Here is an 18,829-nt window from a genome sequence, read left to right as displayed (position 1 = left end):
AACTTGACTCAGAAGTTTGCTGGCATTACATAGTTCACATGTTATATGCCTCCCGCCATCTGGCTACTGAAAAACATGGACCTGGAAACCCACAGTATGAATACACGGACTGGATTATGGCATTAAATTCACTACATTTACAACAGTCAATGGGTACAGTAGGTGAAAAACATAGTTGCGGCATCCGGGTGTTCACTACAGAGGACATTTCTTGATAAGCTGTTGAAAAATTATTCCACAGTTCTAACAACTCACTTATCCATTCCTGAGATACTCACTTACTATAAATAATTTGAATATCAAACTCATTTTTTAAATTTTTTAAAGAGACATTTTTTTAAAGAGCCAGGAAGATAACGTTTTCAAGGTCACATCCTGTGACATGTGATATCTTTGAAAAGTCCAGACTGTCCTCTTAAGGGAAAATATGACTTAATACAGTGGCTTTTATATCCTCAGAGATACGGACCAAGAACTGATATGCACTAGAGAAGACAAAAATGAATTGCTGGGTCTCAGGAGACCAGAAATGCTTTATGCATCTCTGCAGCCTGGTCTCATAGACTAGACATGACGTAGTAAACGTAAATCCAGGACACTAAAATTAGTATGATATGTTACGTTTGGTATAGTTACATAAGACACAAGGTTACTTAAGGCAAAAACAACAGTTTGGTTGTTAGTTGGGTTGGGTGTATAAAGAGAACATCTAGCAACCCAAGGGTTGTGTGTTGGAATCTCATTACAGACAACTTCATCTAATGATCTACTTTGCACCTACTTGCTACCTTTTAGATACTTTGCAACTACTTAGCATGATAGCTAACCCTTTAACCTAACTCATAACCTCAACTCTAACCCTAACCCATAACCCCTAGCCTAGTTAACATTAGCGATAGCCACCTAGCTAACGGTAGCCACAACAAATTAGAATTCGTAACATATCATACACTTTGCTCATTGTACGATTTGCATTTCATAACATATTGTACTAATTGAATATCATAACATATCATACGAATGGCAATACTTAACATATAATTTGAAATGGATGATGGACATCCAGAAATTAATGCATACTATATGAAACATAGCATGTCATACTAATTGGAGTGTCCCAGATTTACATTTACTATGTTACAGCTATCCCTGAGTTCAGGTTGGTCCCTGAGGTCACATGAGTTCAATTAGTCACAAGGATTAGTCTCTGGGAGAAGCTTGCGGAACCAGCAATCCAAATGGGAAACAGTTAAATCTTTAAAATATGTGAGGCTGCATTGTGCTCTTGCTGATGATTTTTACTTGAAGGATTGCAAATATTTTACAGTATGCCAGCAAACAGACTGGTCAAAATGAAATCAGCCCTGAAAACATTTTCAAATGTGCCCTATATTGTGGAGGCTCCAACAGAATGTCATCTACAGTATAAGTACATTAAATACCATACATGTAAGTGCTTTAAAGCACCAAGTTGACACAATAACAAATAATTTTCCATTCCCCTGTTTCGGTAAAAAGCTAAGGGATGGGGCTGGAGAAATGTAACCACTCTCAAATTCATAGACAGAGCTATGCAAGGACTGACCATCCATAATATTCAAATTATAGTTTTAACCATGTTTTCAGTCTGTATAGTGTTAGTTTACATGTCCTTTGTTTACAAACATTGGAGTAAAACAAGCTTATATTTTGGGTTCTGCAGATTGCCACTTTAAGTATATTGTGCAGCAAATATTGCTGAAATGACAGATTCATTAAATATTTGAGAATTATAGCACCTGAAGGTTGCCACAGGAATAGAATTGTATAGGTCCACATCTGTCGCCATCTAGTGAGATAGATGCTGTAATGTACAGAACGCCACTGAGCAGGAGATTATCATCTACTGTCAATGGGTCATCGGTACCCATTTGCAACATTCTAGTAATGTATTGTGATTCATGTCAGTGTTAAGGTGATCAATGTACAATTGTTCACTGTTAATTGGACAAATCCGCATTTGATGGTGGAACAAACTCCCTCACGACGCCAGGACAGCGGAGTCAATCACCACCTTCCGGAGACACCTGAAACCCCACCTCTTTAAGGAATACCTAGGATAGGATAAGTATTCCCTCCCCCCCTTTAAGATTTAGATGCACTATTGTAAAGTGACTGTTCCACTGGATGTCATAAGGTGAATGCACCAATTTGTAAGTCGCTCTGGATAAGAGCGTCTGCTAAATGACTTAAATGTTAAATGTAAATGTAATGATAGTCTACTATTCATGTGCAGATGCACACATCTCATCAACCATGATGTGACCAGACTGTGTAGAGTGCATCCCACATGGCATGTCTCAACCTGCTTCTGCAACTTGTTGTTTTGGGGGGGGGGGGAGTAAGTAGTTTATTTAGTCCATACATATTTTCCCATACAGTGCAAAATCAAATATATAACCTCGTTCTCCAGATGCCTGACAACTCTGTCCGGTAATTGGTGTTTTACTAAGTAGACCTACTTCTAATGTGGCCTACTTAAACCAGCCCCAGCTTCCTCATTGACATCTTTATAGTGCCCATGGGGCTGTTTTTATAATGATGTGGCATGTGTGTATTATTGTGTCAGTGTGAATTAAGTAATTCACAAGATGTTCACATCTTTGCTTTTAGGGTCTTTTGTGTGTTTTTGTGAAAGGGCCTCTGCTTTCTATAAAAGGGTCCCTCTTCATAATTGAATAATGTCTCTGTCCATTAACAACTGCACACCTCAATGATAAACCTTTCTATGTACATAATAGCAGCTGTAAATGCCTCTGCCCATACATTTTGGATCAATTATGTCTGTTTTTATCTACATGCATTAGGCCTAAGTAATTACACTCTGCCTCTTTGAGTGGGTTTTTGACCATTACTGCATGATGACGGATTGAAATGTGAATTCATTTTAGGAACATCCAGGCGTTTCCTTCTCCCTGCTTGGTTTACAGAGCATATCTAATGTGTCAGTCAGTATACATGTGTTGCTATGTAGTTTTCACATGTTGCCCAGTCTCTTTACTCAATACAACATGTTATCAGTTCATTTTTTTAAACTTTAGGATCATAAATGTGTCAGGACCAGGCAGAGTTGATATGGTCATGAACTTTACATCCGAGGAGGGGTATGTTTGTTTGGTAACCAGGGCTGAAGAACACAGAACACACAGCCTTACTAGCTCTACTAGGTCTTCCCAGTTCTACACAGTCCAGATAATCAGCTTTCCCAGTCAACGACACCAGCCGTAACCTCCAGCTATGGGTGTCTACAATCTCCTCTGTCTACTGCTCCCAACACTTTTTTTTACAGCTTCACATTTTGACCGGTGAGTTCGTTAAGAACTATCTATAACATACATCTTTGAAATCAAATTTCATTGGTCACATACACATGGTTAGCAGATGTTATTGCAAGTGTAGCAAAATGCTTGTAAAAATTTCCTAAGGACTAGAAGCGAGGTAGCCCTCTCTGGTCGACGCCATCTCACTTGCGTCAGTTGGAAATATCGAGTATCCAAGTATCAAAGTATCGAGGAATGGGTACTCGGGCTGAAAATGTTGAAGTGTCTTCATGAATCTATTCCGATGGACAAGCTGTAAATGGACATCATAACTAAAAGCCCACCTTTCTCTATCAATTGAAAATAGGACTTCCGAAACAAGTTGAGACTATTACATTTTGTATATGTAGTGGAGATGTACCATGGAACCTGATTTTATACTGCCACAGTTGTACAATGTTGTGAAGTCAAAAGTCTGATGAGATACACTTCAAATGGTTGCAACCAAATCGATCAAGTGCTCTCATTAATTAATCTTATTCTGTGCTGTTCATGGTCCAAAGGAGCGTGTGTTTCCATAGCGACTGGTGAGTTACCTGTGTTTGTTGCCAGTAAAGGAGTTTGTGTCTAACTGTGTGTCTGCAGTGCTCCCCAGTGCACTGCTGTGTGCTAAAGCCATTCATCTTGTATTTCTAATACCATTGAATAAATATAGTTTATTAATCCCCCTGTCTTGCTCTTTCTCCCTGTACAGTAGTCTATTACACCATGTAAAATATGACAGTATATCAGTAGCTATGCCCTACTACACTACATATTTATATTCAGTGCAGTGGTGTATTCTGGTACTGGTACTCCCTGTATTTAGCTCAATTCTTGTGTATTTTATTTTACTCCTTGTGTAAGTTACTATTTAATTTTGTATTACCTTTTAAACTCTGCATAATTGGGAAAGGTTTGTAGACAAGTATTTCACTGTAAAGTCTACACCAGTTGTATTCGGCGTATGTGATAAATACAATGTGATTCGATTTGGACAGGAGCTCTGATTGTTCTGTTTAGATTTGAGCTGCGCGGACTGTGCTGTGGCTCCCTCTAGGGTTCATAGGCCTCCCTGCCTCTGTGTCTGTATCGGAGAGCACCCGTCCCAGGAGTGTGGTGGTGGAGTTTCAGGTGCAGAGCTCCAGTCTTCTCCCCACAGTCAACATCCTCTCTGTCAACCCAGAGTTAGCAGTGTTTGAGACGCCCATCGTCAACCCTACTAAGGTTTCTGGTATCTTCAATGTCCAGGTCAGAACAGCCAATTTCGTCCAATATCAGTTCTCAGGCATAATTATTCTCATCTGCTTTTTATACTGATGAAGACACTGAAAAAACATTCTAACCTAACCCCAGCTTCATGTCCACAGCCCGGCTCAACCATAACCCTAGCCTCAACTACAACTACAACCCTAAGCCTCGACCACAACAATAACCCTTGCCTTACTACAACTACAACCCCAATCCTCAACCACAACCATAATTCTAGGGTTATGTCCAGATCACAGTTCAACCCTAACCTCTGTTTTGCACGTGAACAAATGAGACATTAGTAAAGATAAATGTTTTGCATCTAATATTGTGTACATGTGTAGATAGTGTTGAGCGGTTCTCTGGACTATGAGAAGGCCAGCATGGTGAGTGTTCGTCTGGGCCTGGTCACCTCATCAGGCCGTGCAGAGCAGACCTTCCATATCAGAGTGGTGGATGAGAACACCACACCACAGTGTGAACCTCTGCTCCAGCTGCCTGGTAGCACAACCTCACCTCAACCACTACACATACATTAAACACTGTTTACAAGGCTATTACATGTTTATTACGATGTTATTGCTATGTTATAAGGTCAGTGTATTGTCGAGGGACGTTGTAATGAGTAGATGGTCTGATGAGTGTTTGTGTACAGGAGTTGAGGTTCATGTCCCAGAGAACCTTCCTGTTCCTGTGACTCTCTACACTGTCCTGGCCTCCGACGCAGACCGCAATGATACACTCTCTGTAATAAACACACTACCTCCTCATGACTTTCTGATCTCAACTGTATTACTGTACCAAGACATTGCCTAATCCTATTCAGTGTAGGTTTAGACCGAGTGTTGATACCCGTTCAGGTTTGTGGGTTTGTGTTGCAGTTCTCTATCAGTCAGGTGTTGCCCAACTCCTCCGAAGGACAGTTCCACATCAGTGGAGGCGGCAGCATCATCTCAAGCCACCCATTTGATTACCACACAGGACCAAGGGTGAGGGTGTGATATTATGTATACCTTTTATGTATAAACACATGTTTTAGAAGTTGGTTTTTATCAGAATGATTTCCTCCTCGTGTGTTGCTGTTGAACAGGAGTTGATGCTGTCTGTGGTTGAGAGACAAACAAGGGGCTAACTGTACTGGGACAGTCAGGATCAAGGTGCTGAAAGTCTACAACCCTCCTCTGGATCTGCTGTGAGTTCAATAGAATGATGCCTTGCCTTTGTAATGTTTATCTATCACTCCCAGTCCAAAGAGGTCTAATTTATAGGGTTTATGATACAATATTGTCTTTATCAGATTTAAATGTTAAAAGTGTGGTTAACCCAGCTCTCTTGTCAGTCTTGTTTCCCAGAATGTGTCCATCTTTGAGAACCAAGGACCCGAGGATATTGTAGCTACTGTCAGAGCTAACCTCACCATCCCTGATGTACTCTACACTTTTGTGAAAGATTATCCCCATTTCAAGATTGGTAGAGGTTTGTATTTTCTAATTCTTATCTCACCAATCTTATGTGATGAAAATCAATGTTTTTATAATATCCTCAATGCATTGAGATGCATAAATGGCTGAATCCTAATTTGAGATTTCAACGTTTTCTTTGCGTAAATCCTCAACATCAGTGAAAAATGATCTGTTCCCTATGTACATTTCATTCTGAGGAAACTACTACTAAATATCACTTAAATTGGTACAGGACTCACTGGTGCAACAAATATAGCCTCAAAATAATGTTAATGACTGAGAAACAACAATACCATGCACCCACTGGTGTTCAAAAGGTTTTTGGCACTCCAAAAAATTAGGTATGATATTGTATTCTGAATTACAGTAAATTACTGGCAGCAATTGGTTACTGTAGAATTTCAGGACATTGTTTGTAGAATTCCGAAAATACCGTATTTACTTTATTCTGTGGTGGCACAGCATTCTCACTCATGGGTGCAGCAAATATAGCCCCTTAATATATTAATGAGCCAGAGACTCATTACCCACTTGCATTTTCCCACAATGCACCATCATAATACTGTAAACACATTTATGTTGTTTTACTGTGCATTTTACAGTATTTTACTGTTGAAATTACATAAAGGTCTTACAAGGTCTTACAATGTGCTGTAAAACAAATGTATGGTATTTTACTGTGCATTCTACGGTAATCTACTGTATACAGTTTATACAGTGTCATTTGGTCGATTAATACATCTTCTAACAGTGGAGGATTTGCTCTCGAAGTGTTGAACTGTCTCTCTTCCTGTCTCTTATCCTATCAGAGGACGGTGTCATCAGAACAGCCTATAACCTGGACGCGGAGCGGGCCCTGGCCCAAAGTGTTCTATTGGTCAGAGCCTACAAGCATGGCAGTGGAACGCTCCGCTACCGCCACTGTCACGGTCAACGTTTTGGATGTCAATGAGTTCCCACCCTTCTGCTCCCCCTCAGTGTTTGTGTAAGTAACAGGACTCTACTGGATCACTGGGCACCTGACTAAAATCAGCCCTATATGTATATCTTTGATTGATGACATGATGTCCTTGATGTAATCTATAGGTCATGTCTATGATCTGGAGTTTTCCATGACCACGTTACGTGACCATGACTATAACTCCTAGAACTGGGGTCCAGACCACAGTTTCCTAAAGCCTGATTCATGGGGGGGATTGGCATCGGGAGGATATAGGGATGTACAGTGTTAGAGTAATGGTGGTCATTAGGACAAGACAAGCATCATTAAGATGCAGTCTCCTTCATTACAAATGAATGACCACCCAGTCTGTATGACCTACTTCACACCCACTATCATTATCGCTACAGCCTATTTATGAATGATGATATGCATTATTGGACAGAGGTTGGAGATAATTGGGTCTGAATTACTGCTTTTAATCAGTGCAGATAAATCCCATTTGGGTCTGGGATAAGGCTCTTATGCAGTGTGTGACGTTAATTATTCTTATACATATTAGCTCAAATAAAACAGATGTTTATAGAAATGTAGTCTAATAATCCAATTGAACACAGAAGTGAGTCAAAATGGGACCAGTGAAAATGACCAGGCAAGTTGGATCAATGGTTTCCAATTGCATCCTGCTGAGAATAGATATGTGAAACAGCATGGGTTTACCTTTGAATGTGTTTCTCCAAGGCCTCACTAGATGGCACCCTCAGTCTGTCTAAAGTCAGCATACAAGACGACCTGATGGTAGGTGTCCATTGCCTATGGAAAACTATGGGTTACAGTCAGCATTGGGTCCAGGTTTAATAGAGATTTAACCGGTCATTTCTGTTCTCTCAGAGGTTTGATGGGAAGGCACAAGATCCAGGTAAGGGCTGGGCTTACAAACCACCAAAATGTTCCAATATTCATATAAGCTAAACATCTTCTGCAATTTATCAAAGCATATGAATTAATCCAATGTTTTGAGGTTCAGGCCTAAAATGTGAGAAGTAATTGGAAAACATGTTTTTTTGTTAGTTTCAGGGCGCAGTTACCTGTTCAACTCTTCCACTGGTGAACGGCGTTGGTTGTAGGGGACATCCAGTCTTACCATCAACGACCTGCACTGATTTATGTGCTGTTTATACCATCTGGAGTTGAAGAGGATTCATAGTATGTGGATTCATAGTAGGTGGATTCATAGTAGGTGGATTCATAGTAGGTGGATTCATAGTAGGTGGATTCATAGTAGGTGCGCAATCAGGCATTTTAGCATAATTGTGATTTCAATTAAAGGTCGATTTGAAGTTTGTAAGAGTGATATTTTAAAAGGTACTATTTAATACATAATCATGCTGACCTGCTGTGTTGTAGGCTACTCCTTAATTACTATTCCTGTGCGTGTACTCATGTAGTTCAGCATCAACAACAGTATACCTTATATATATATATATATACACAGAAGTATGTGGACACCCATTCAAATGAGTAGATGTGGCTATTTCAGCCACACCCGTTGCTGATTGGTGTATAAAATCTAGCAAACAGCCATGCAATGTCCATGGACAAAGATTGGCAGTAGCATGGCATTACTGAAGAGCCAAGTGACTTTTAATGTGGCACTGTCATAGGATGCCACCTTTCCAAACAAGTCAGTTCATCAAATGTTTCCCCTGCTAGAGCTGCTGTAAGTGCTGTTATTGTATAGTGGAAATGTCTAGGAGCAACAACGGCTCAGCCGCAAAGTGGTAGACCACACAAGCTCACAGAACAGGACCGCTGAATGCTGAAGAACGTATAAATAGTCAATCCTCGGTTGCAACATTCATTACTGAGTTCCAAACGGCCTCTGGAAGCAACATCAGCACAATAACTGTTTGTCGGGAGCTTCATGAAATGAGTTTCCATGGCCGAGCAGTCACACAAAAGTCAAAAATTACCATGCATCGGCTGGAGTGGTGTAAAGCTCACCACATTTAGACTCTGGAGCAGTGGAAACACGTTCTCTGGAGTGACGATTCACTCTTCACCATCTGGCAGTCCGACGGACAAATCTGGGTTTGGCGGATGCCAGGAGAACCCTACCTGCTCCAATGCATAGTGCCAACTGTAAAGATTGGTGGAAGAGGAATAATGATCTGGGGCTGTTTTTCATGGTTCGGGCTCAGCCCATTAGTTAAAGTATACAATGACATTCTAGAAGATTCTGTGCATCCAAATTTGTGGCAACAGTTTGTTTCAGCATGACAATGCCCCCATGCACAAAGCAAGCTCCATACAGAAATAATTTGTTGAGATCAGTGTGGAAGAACTTGATTGGCCAGCACAGAGCCCTAACCTCAACCCCATCAAACACCTTTGGGATGAATAGGAACGCCGACTGTGTGTCAGGCCTAATCGCCCAACATCAGTGCCGAACCTCACTAATGGCTCGTGGCTGAATGGAAGCAAGTCCCCACAGCAATGTTCCAACATGTAGTGGAAAGCCTTCCCAGAAGAGTGGAGACTTATAGCACCAAAGGGGGACCAACTCCATGTTAATGCCCATGATTTTTAAATGGGATTTTCTTTTGGTCATGTAGTGTACGTTGTTTTGTCTAATGTGTGGAATTTGGTTTTATTACACCAACAGCTCTAACCTGATTTGAATGAAAAATCTGATGTGTTCTATGAAAAACCTGTCCATTAGTATGTGAAAATGACCTAAATAATGTGTAGGAAAACACAAGAGCAAGTAAATCAGATGATCTTTATTTGTATTTAAATTAAATCATTATTTAAGACTTTCAAAGCATTTTAATATTGACCAAAAAACTAACCTTTTCCCAATTAGATTTGGTCTTTCCTCAATCACTATTTATCGTTAAGATGGTGTGAGAAAAATGGAAGAGAAATGTAGGCTTACAGTCGGTCAAACAGTACTGATAAAAGCATATCTATGAATCGGCTGTAAACTTAAGTGAAGGCACAAACATACTGCAAAAGACATGGAATTGGTATTATAAAAAATTATGTTAGGTACATACATACTTTAAATCAGTTAGAATTTGTTGCCATTCCTTCCCCTGGTTGTGAAGGTTTTTTTGTTTTACTTTTTAATATTTTTATTTAGATTTTGTAAAAGGAATGTTAAGATATTCTGTGCAGATTACAGAGCGAATATATTTGCCATCTCGAGTCATGCAGGAAAAATATGCGGTTTGGCTATGAATGAGGAACATATGTAAACATGATTAAAAAAAAGCACTTCCTTTTCCCATTCATAATCTCTATCCATGCACGTTCTTCTTTTACAAAATAAGCTTTATGCGATTAAAAGTTGAATAGAATTTGCACTGCACATCACATTTCCTAAAGTAAAATGAACGCATTTATATGAAAACCTTTTCCAATGCCTCTAATAATTGAAAATAAACTAAAAAAAAATGAATAACAAATGTTTGATTTGTGGTCTTAGCCCAAAGAGTTAACAACACGAGCAACTGGATCAGCAATCGTTGAAATTCTGCAATGTTCTCCGAGTTCTCAGTCTCTTAGGTGCCTTTAACAAAAGCAGAGCAAAGCAGAAATCGTGGTGGGCCAGTGCATTCCTTCACAACGTTTTTCTTCCAAACTTCCTTATAGTCAGAGCTGTTCAAGTAATCGGAGGGAACACAGAGAGAGGGAGAGGTTAATGCATCCAAAATTAACCTTAAAGTTTTCATTCAAAACACATTAACTAGCTGGTTTCTGTGCATTTATCAACAGATCCCAGTGTGTGCTTTATTGTACATATGTAGAAGCTGACCTTGACTATTTCTCAGGCTCTAGAAGAGACCACAGTCCTTCAGGTTGTTCTTGATGATGACGTCGGTAACGGCGTCGAAGACAAACTGAACGTTCTTGGTGTCGGTGGCTTGGGTGAAGTGGCTGTAGATCTCCTTGGTGTCCTTCTTCTTGTTCAGATCCTCAAACTTGGTCTGGATGTAGGCCTGCGCCTCCTCAAATTTGTTGGGACCTGGGCATAGGAGAGGAGGTTAAGAGGATTGTTGTGCCCATAGAATTTGAATGGTTGTGCTACGGAGTCTGTATGCATCAGGAGAAAACTAGTATCAGGTGGAGAAGTTGATCTGTTCTACTGATGGGATTCACGGGGTTGTTGCCACTAGACTCCTTTCACTGGTAAAAACGACACCTCCCTAGCCTGACATGAGAATTTCAGCGTAAAGCACTGCCAACTACAAGAGAACATGGAACATTCAGGGGATTCCAAGTTGTGTTGTGGTCTTACCAGAGTACTCTGGGAAGCAAATGGTCAGGGGGCTGTGTGTGATCTTGTCCTCAAACAGATCCTTCTTGTTGAGGAACAGGATGATGGAGGTCTCTGTGAACCACTTGTTGTTGCAGATGGAGTCAAACAGCTTCATGCTCTCATGCATACGGTTCTAAAGGGAGAGAATGAAAACAAAACATTATCTAATTCCAGTTGATCGAGACGACTCAAAATTAATGTGAGGTCATTTCCTTTAGAAATAAAACTGCATTAAAAAGGGATAAGAGAGATCCAGTCAGTGGTACTTAAAACAATCTCCTGCCTCACCATCTCCTCATCCTCAGCCAGCACCAGATCGTAGGCACTCATGGCCACACAGAAGATGATGGCTGTAACTCCCTCAAAGCAGTGGATCCACTTCTTCCTCTCGGAACGCTGACCACCCACGTCAAACATTCTGTAGGGACACAAGCAACCAGTGAGGGTCACCCTTTTACTGCTGTTTACTAGTGGTACTGTACTGTATGCCCAGCCCCAACTCCCAGAACAACCTCTAGTCTAACTCTATATCTCATTTGATGAGTGCAGACTGTGAAGAAGTGGAAAGGTGTAAACAATACGGTGCTGGCTCCACAGATTCATGGGTTTTCTGAAGGGCCATTCATGTCCTCTGTATTGGGATCCATAATTACACTAATGAGAGGGAAGCACCATGATGATGTGACATTCCTGGAGGAGCCCCCACATTCCATTATACCAGGATTGGCACAGAGAAGGGAGGCCTGAGGGCCTCTCTGTACTTGTAGCACATTCGCTGCACAGAGCATGCCATTTTCCCTGGCATTTTGTCGCCATTTTTGTACAGTGCAGTTGCCGTGGTTACAGGACAGATGGGGCTGAGGAGCTGAGGGAGCGGATCTGGGTTTGTTTGTTTGTTGCCCTGATGCATCTCCGCATGACTTCTTCATGAGGACATAGCAAACCGACCGGGAAGATGTCCGCTGTGGAAGTGCCAGTCTCGGCTGTGGTGCCCGTGTAATCATCACCACAAGGGAGGCTGCGTTTGAAAATAGACAATAGGAGGAAATGCAGAGACAGTGGCATGGAAGTCTTGTTTGGCAGATACCAGACAGACTGTCAGATTATTTTTGTACTGTCAGCCCTGCTAGAAATTCTGCTGATATTTGCGTGAATTTCATATGTAATGGAGTGCTGCTATGCTATGTGTTAGTGGGTTGTGTAAGCCTGCAAACACATAGGGCTGTAATATTCAGGGCTGTAATGAGTAGTGCTCACCTCAACAGGGCTCTCATCAGCTCTAATATCACTCACTGTAGCCTGATTCCACCAGCCCAGCTAAACACTAGCTAACACTGCTGCAGGGCATGTTATTTGTGTGGGGTTGTTGGTGGTGTACAAATAGCTGCCTATGTATGTAGAGTATTCCACATTCAAATGAACACTGATTTCGGAAGCCACTGCCATTGAACATCAGTTTTTCACACAACTTCCCCACCATACACACAAACTGACACACACAGAGAACCAGACCAGATCAGTCAGCTGGAAATTGCCTTTTCAAAGTAACAACCAGACAAGATGGTGCCTTGGCGTGAAGACCAAAAACAGAGGAAAGAAACAAAGACAGAGGAAAGAAACGGAGGTTCCTTTGCGTTTGGGCAGTGGTGCGAGCAGTGGGTTCAAAATGAACCAGATCCTGAAGCTAACTTATGAGGCAGGATCAGGTTACCCATCTCACGTTCACTATCAACAGACAGAAACTAAATCACTGCTTTCTGCAAAACAATACATATCAGAATATGAACGAGGAACCTTTGATTCACAATAGGGAACTAGTGCCCACACACACACACACACACACACACACACACACACACACACACACACACACACACACACACACACACACCAGGGAAGTCAGTAGTACACTCACTTAAAGTGTAGGTCTTTGAAGGTGAAGTGTGTCTCCACAATGCCAGTGGTCTTCACTCTGGTCCGCAGCACATCCTGCTGTGTGGGGATGTAGTCTGCTTTGGCTATCCTCTCCAGGTCATTCAGGTAGCTGACAGGGACAACACACACGGGTCAGAATACAGACACAGCTGTCAGATTAAAAACTAGGAGGACTTTGACCAAGTCTAGGGTCAGAGGATTTCAGGCATCTAACTCTCCACCACTGGTTATGACCACATTATTAAATGGTATTGGTGCAATCTGTTTATTTACCCCCATCAGTATAAAACTCATCACTTAACAACGGCACACAAAGTAGATAAAAGACAAGTCTGAAGTGTCCTCTCAATGTTCGATACAATCCGCATCAGCACTCAAATCTGCCAGGAGACTCCGACAGACTGACTCTTCACCCATTTACACACACATACAGATGACAGTGGTATTAGATCATTGGGAAACCATCTGATCTGCCTGTTGACCGGGAAAACTATTGTGTCAGAGCACTCTCCAAGCCTGGTCTCAGATGATTTTAGGATTTTATTAGGATCCCCATTAGCTGTTGCAAAAGCAGCAGCTACTTTCCTGGGGTCCACACAACACATGAAAGAATCCAAGATGGCGTAGCAGTCAGACATCGTGACGTGTCCCTTGTATATATCGTTTAAAAATATTTTTTAAACATATTTTTCTTTGCTTATCTTTTAAAACATTTTGCTACCTACCTCATCCCCATACTGTTTTTATTTATTTACTTTTCTGCTCTTTTGCACACCAATATCTCTACCTGTACATGACCATCTGATCATTTATCACTCCAGGTGTTAATCTGCAAAATTGTAATTATTCGCCTACCTCCTCATGCCTTTTGCACACAATGTATATAGACTCCCCTTTTTTTCTTTACTGTGTTATTGACTTGTTAATTGTTTACTCCATGTGTTACTCTGTGTTGTCTGTTCACACTGCTATGCTTTATCTTGGCCAGGTCGCAGTTGCAAATGAGAACTTGTTCTCAACTAGCCTACCTGGTTAAATAAAGGTGAAATAAAAATAATAAAAATATGGTTCAATTGAACATTAGAATGGGAAAAACAAGTGACTTATGTGGTATGATTGTCGGTTCCAGGATCTCAGAAACGGGCATCCTGGGCTTTTCACGCCATGACAGTATAGGTTGTACTGAGAATGGTGAAACAAAAAAAACATCCAGTCAGAGGCAGTCCTGTGGGTGAAAACAGCTCGTTGGCAAGAGTCGCGCAAACTAACAGGCATGCCACAAACAGGCAAATAACGGCGCAGTACAACAGTGGTGTGCAGAACAGAAACTCAGAACGAACAACTCGTTGGTCCTTGTCACGGATGGGCTACTGCAGCAGACGACCACACCGGGTTCTTCTCCTACCCGCTAAAAACAAGATGAGATCAATGGACAGGTGATCCACTGGGCACGTGATCACCAACACAGGACAATTGAGGAGTGGAAAAAACATCGCCTGGTTCGACGAATCCTGGTTCCTGTTGCGTCATGCTGATGGCAGAGTCAGGATTTGGCGTAAACAGCATAAGTCCATGGCTTCATCATCCCGGGTGTCAATGGTCCAGGCTGGTGTTGGTGGTGTAATGGTGTGGGGAATGTTTTCCTGGCACACGTTTCGCCCCTTGATACCAACTGACTGAATTTAATAATAAGTGCCGTACGTTTCGTCCCTTGATACCAACTGACTGAATTTAATAATAAGTGCCGTATGTTTCGTCGTGACATGGCGCATTTTAAATGCACAGCGTCAAAGGGGTCCGTTTTTTCAACTTGTCTCCAATAGTATTGGTTTATTACCATGTCAATCGGCAGGAAGCCTAGTGATTAGAGCATTGGACTTATAACCGAAAGGTTGCCAGATCGAATCCCTGAGCTGACAAGGTAAAACTGTCGTTCTGCCCCTGAACAAGGAAGTTAACCCACTGTTTCTAGGCCTTCATTGAAAATAAGACTTGCCTACTTAAATAAAAGGTACAAATACATTCTGTATCGAAACTTAGTTCAATATCACCAGCTACCTAACACCCTATTAGCTAGCTATCGTGATGTATCTATCATTGTAGGTAACTAGCTAACACTGATGAAGGGTGAAAGGATAGCAGCGCCAACTGTCAAAGAAGGGAGAGTAGGCTATTCTGGATAGTGTAGTTCCCGTCCCTAGAAGTAAGGAAAGAGATAGTAACATAATATTCAGTGCTGTCTAATTTAAGCAATGAAGTCTTTGTGATGTTTTCTGTCCTCAGATACAGAGAGCTGCTAAGGCCTGTCTGCAGATGAAAAGGTCCCAATGAAGAGCAGTGGTTAATATAATAATAATAAATGCCATTTAGCAGACGCTTTTATCCAAAGCGACTTACAGTCATGTGTGCATACATTCTACGTATGGGTGGTCCCGGGAATCGAACCCACTACCCTGGCGTTACAAGCGCCATGCTCTACCAACTGAGCTACAGAAGGTTCTCAGTCCTGGTCCTGGGGACTCGAAGGGGTGCACATTTTTGTTTTCTCCTTAGCACTATTGTACACAGCTGATTCAAATGACCAACTCTTCAAGCTTCAAGTGGTATTTATGGTATTTATGTATTCATGTGTGATGCTATCCTTGATATAAGCCTGCTGTTGTACATGCACGTGTGCACATGCATCTAATGTTACCATGATTTGTTATAAGAGATATCCTAGTAATTCACAATGACCCGATGAAGTAAAAGTCTAACAATGACATCTTCCATATTCCAACCATCCAACTGGAGAGTCCTTTAAAAGGATTGCTCACAGTTCCAGTGCAGAGCACTGCACGGTTGGATGACCAGGGCCATCTGGGACTACCTCATGGGGGAATTCAGGCGTGTGTGAAGGCTACTTGTGTCCCGCACAACTTCATGAGGATGGACACGAGGACCAGGAGGGGACCTGCAGCTTGCCGCCGTGTGCCAGAGGAGAGGTCTACTGCTCTGCAGGATGTTTCAAGTACGGGGCCAACAACGCAGCACAGAAGGCATCCCGTGTGCGGAGGATCTTCACCTCCTACTTCAAAGAGGGTGCTGTTCCCTGGCAACACCAAAGACTACACGATGCACAACCAAAGGCTCTTTTAAGAGCCATCCCCATTGCAATAAGAGTACTCTTCCATTTACTTCACTATATCAACTGCATTAATTCAATTCCCAGTTTATCTCCCTTGGGTTTCTACTTCTCAGGTAAGGGCTTGGTTTAGGTAAGGGTGATGATGTCTGTACAAACACATAGTGTCACCCATATCTCTTTTTTGGGGAACAATTAGCCACCCTATAACCCCCACTTATTTATCAAATTGGACTGATGGATTGTGTTGTGCAGTAAGCAGGCTCAGGTGTGTAACTGTGGCTCCTCCCACCTTCTAATAACAGGCAATAGGACCAACCATGCAGAATAGTAAGACACGTCATTATTTGTATAACTACCCTATATTGTTTGCCCTTGTGTGTCTGTGTATGTTTTTCAGAATAAAGTACTCTGCAGTCACTTAGTGTGGACACCAGGTGAGGCCACACACACAGATTTAAAAACTCTGTTGAACGCTTTAACTACCTTATTTTCTCAATAACAGTCTCTCCCCATCACTTCACCCCTCGTCTCCTTTACTTCATCCCTCGCCCCTTCTCCCAAAATCCTTTCGGTTATATCAGCTGTCAGCCCGTCTGGTGTTCAACCTTCCCAAGTTCTCTCACGTCACCCCGCTCCTCCGTTCTCTCCACTGGCTTCCAGTTGAAGCTCGCATCCGCTACAAGACCATGGTGCTTGCCTACGGAGCTGTGAGGGGAACGGCACCTCAGTACCTCCAGGCTCTGATCAGGCCCTACACCCAAACAAGGGCACTGCGTTCATCCACCTCTGGCCTGCTCGCCTCCCTACCACTGAGGAAGTACAGCTCCCGCTCAGCCCAGTCAAAACTGTTCGCTGCCCTGGCCCCCCCAATGGTGGAACAAACTCCCTCACGACGCCAGGACAGCGGAGTCAATCACCACCTTCCGGAGACACCTGAAACCCCACCTCTTTAAGGAATACCTAGGATAGGATAAGTAATCCCCCCCCCCTTAAGATTTAGATGCACTATTGTAAAGTGACTGTTCCACTGGATGTCATAAGGTGAATGCACCAATTTGTAAGTCGCTCTGGATAAGAGCGTCTGCTAAATGACTTAAATGTAAATGTAAATGAACTCTTCCCGCATCTGAACTGGCTACATAGAGGGCACAGCATGATTAGAGGTGAGAGGTCACTTGGTTGGATTAACAGGAAGTATTATTAAAGAGATGCTTTACAGATAGAGATGTAGTAGTCCCAGAGTTAATGATCCAAGGTCAGTTTTGCATTTCACTTCCTGATGGTTATGACGACAACATTATAATAAAAAAACAAAACCACGCTTAATCATTCTCTCTATCTAGTCTGCATGTATGTTTTGATGTGAAAAGAGGTTGCCAACCCCCAGTCCCGTCATCGCCACCTCACCCACACTTAAGATAACCTTCGGGCCAACTGAGGGCCCAAGGCTGGTTAGGAGACACCGCTAGAGACAATATGTAATTGTGATGACCTGAGTAGCAGCACTGTAATTCATTAAATCAAATGCAGACTTCCCTGCTACTCTGTTCTTACCCCTTTCACACACACACACACACACATTGAACCTGTATTTATAATGCAGGTACTATGCATTTATAACACTTGGATAATGAACTTTCAATAACACGCTTCACATTCTCAACTTGATTTGGATCACATTCTCTACCGATGAAATTGAAAATGAAAGGTAAGCGGTGTTTCACTGCATGGTGCGGGCAGTAGTACACAGGCCCTAAAAGTACAAGGTTGTCAAAAATATAAATAGTAAAGTACATATACCCCAAAAAACTACTTTAGTACATTAAACCATTTTTAATTAAGTACTTTACAGAACTGTTCGCTGCCTGTAATCCTGCCTAAGCCAAGTCTGTGCATATATTTAAGTGTTCTCCACACACACTCATTTCTTCATCACAAACCACTGTCCCTGATTAGAGTTCTTTAAACAGCATGCCCCACAGAGAAAGACCTCTTTACTTGTCTGCGATTCACATACTGAAACATTTCTTGATTTGAGATTTTGATTACTAGCATCCAGAGCTTAATTGAATGCTGTGGGCTTACAGTTACAATTTACAACCCCCCCCATCTCCACGCACTGGTTAAACGTGTGGTTATCAGCTATATACTTACATTAATTTGCTCTGGGATTTGACCTTTGGAGAGCAGGTGGGTTACAGTAGTGGAGCTGTAGAGCTGATAAGGAATCTCCCAGTGCTCTGAGATATATGACAGTCTGGAGGCTGATATTGTTGGATCACACAATAAGCATCTCTAAGTACAGCAGTCACAGTGCTCTGGAGATGTCACGCCTTGGTCATTGTATTTTGTGTTTTCGTTATATATTTGGTCAGGCCAGGGTGTGACATGGGTTTATGTTATTGTATTTTCGTATTGGGGTTTGTAGTATTTGGGATCGCGACTGATTAG

The 18,829-nt window shown here is 41.9% G+C and overlaps 1 protein-coding gene and 1 long non-coding RNA gene across 8 annotated transcripts in view; one reads left to right on the top strand and one right to left on the bottom strand.

Moving 5' to 3' along the window:
* The first annotated feature begins 3,127 nt into the window (after nucleotides 1-3,127).
* On the top strand, nucleotides 3,128-9,096 carry LOC124003535. Of its 6 annotated transcripts, none has more exons than XR_006833246.1 (9): nucleotides 3,128-3,344; nucleotides 3,863-5,336; nucleotides 5,471-5,578; nucleotides 5,680-5,781; nucleotides 5,929-6,065; nucleotides 6,862-7,037; nucleotides 7,734-7,790; nucleotides 7,884-7,911; nucleotides 8,064-9,096. It is a non-coding gene; the product is annotated as an uncharacterized LOC124003535 (long non-coding RNA). The 6 variants fall into 6 exon arrangements; XR_006833245.1 differs by having other exon boundaries at nucleotides 3,129-3,344; nucleotides 3,863-5,090; nucleotides 5,245-5,578; XR_006833243.1 differs by having other exon boundaries at nucleotides 3,130-3,344; nucleotides 3,863-4,589; nucleotides 4,709-5,578.
* A 664-nt stretch (nucleotides 9,097-9,760) lies between these two features.
* LOC124004356 (guanine nucleotide-binding protein G(i) subunit alpha-2-like) overlaps nucleotides 9,761-18,829 on the bottom strand; it is a 104,419-nt gene continuing 95,350 nt past the window's right edge. For both annotated transcript variants that reach the window (XM_046313196.1, XM_046313197.1), the window contains exons 5-9: nucleotides 13,232-13,360; nucleotides 11,605-11,734; nucleotides 11,296-11,449; nucleotides 10,813-11,022; nucleotides 9,761-10,655 (exon numbers count right to left, since the gene is read on the bottom strand). In XM_046313196.1, coding sequence (XP_046169152.1) covers nucleotides 10,832-11,022; nucleotides 11,296-11,449; nucleotides 11,605-11,734; nucleotides 13,232-13,360 — 604 coding nt within the window. In that variant the 3' untranslated portion in view covers nucleotides 9,761-10,655; nucleotides 10,813-10,831. The remainder of the gene's footprint in view (nucleotides 10,656-10,812; nucleotides 11,023-11,295; nucleotides 11,450-11,604; nucleotides 11,735-13,231; nucleotides 13,361-18,829) is intronic.

This window comes from Oncorhynchus gorbuscha, linkage group LG18 (genome assembly GCF_021184085.1).
Source record: "Oncorhynchus gorbuscha isolate QuinsamMale2020 ecotype Even-year linkage group LG18, OgorEven_v1.0, whole genome shotgun sequence".
In the NCBI taxonomy this organism is placed as follows: domain Eukaryota; kingdom Metazoa; phylum Chordata; class Actinopteri; order Salmoniformes; family Salmonidae; genus Oncorhynchus; species Oncorhynchus gorbuscha.
Note: the sequence above shows the minus strand (reverse complement) of the source record. Positions and strands in the feature narration are given on the sequence as shown.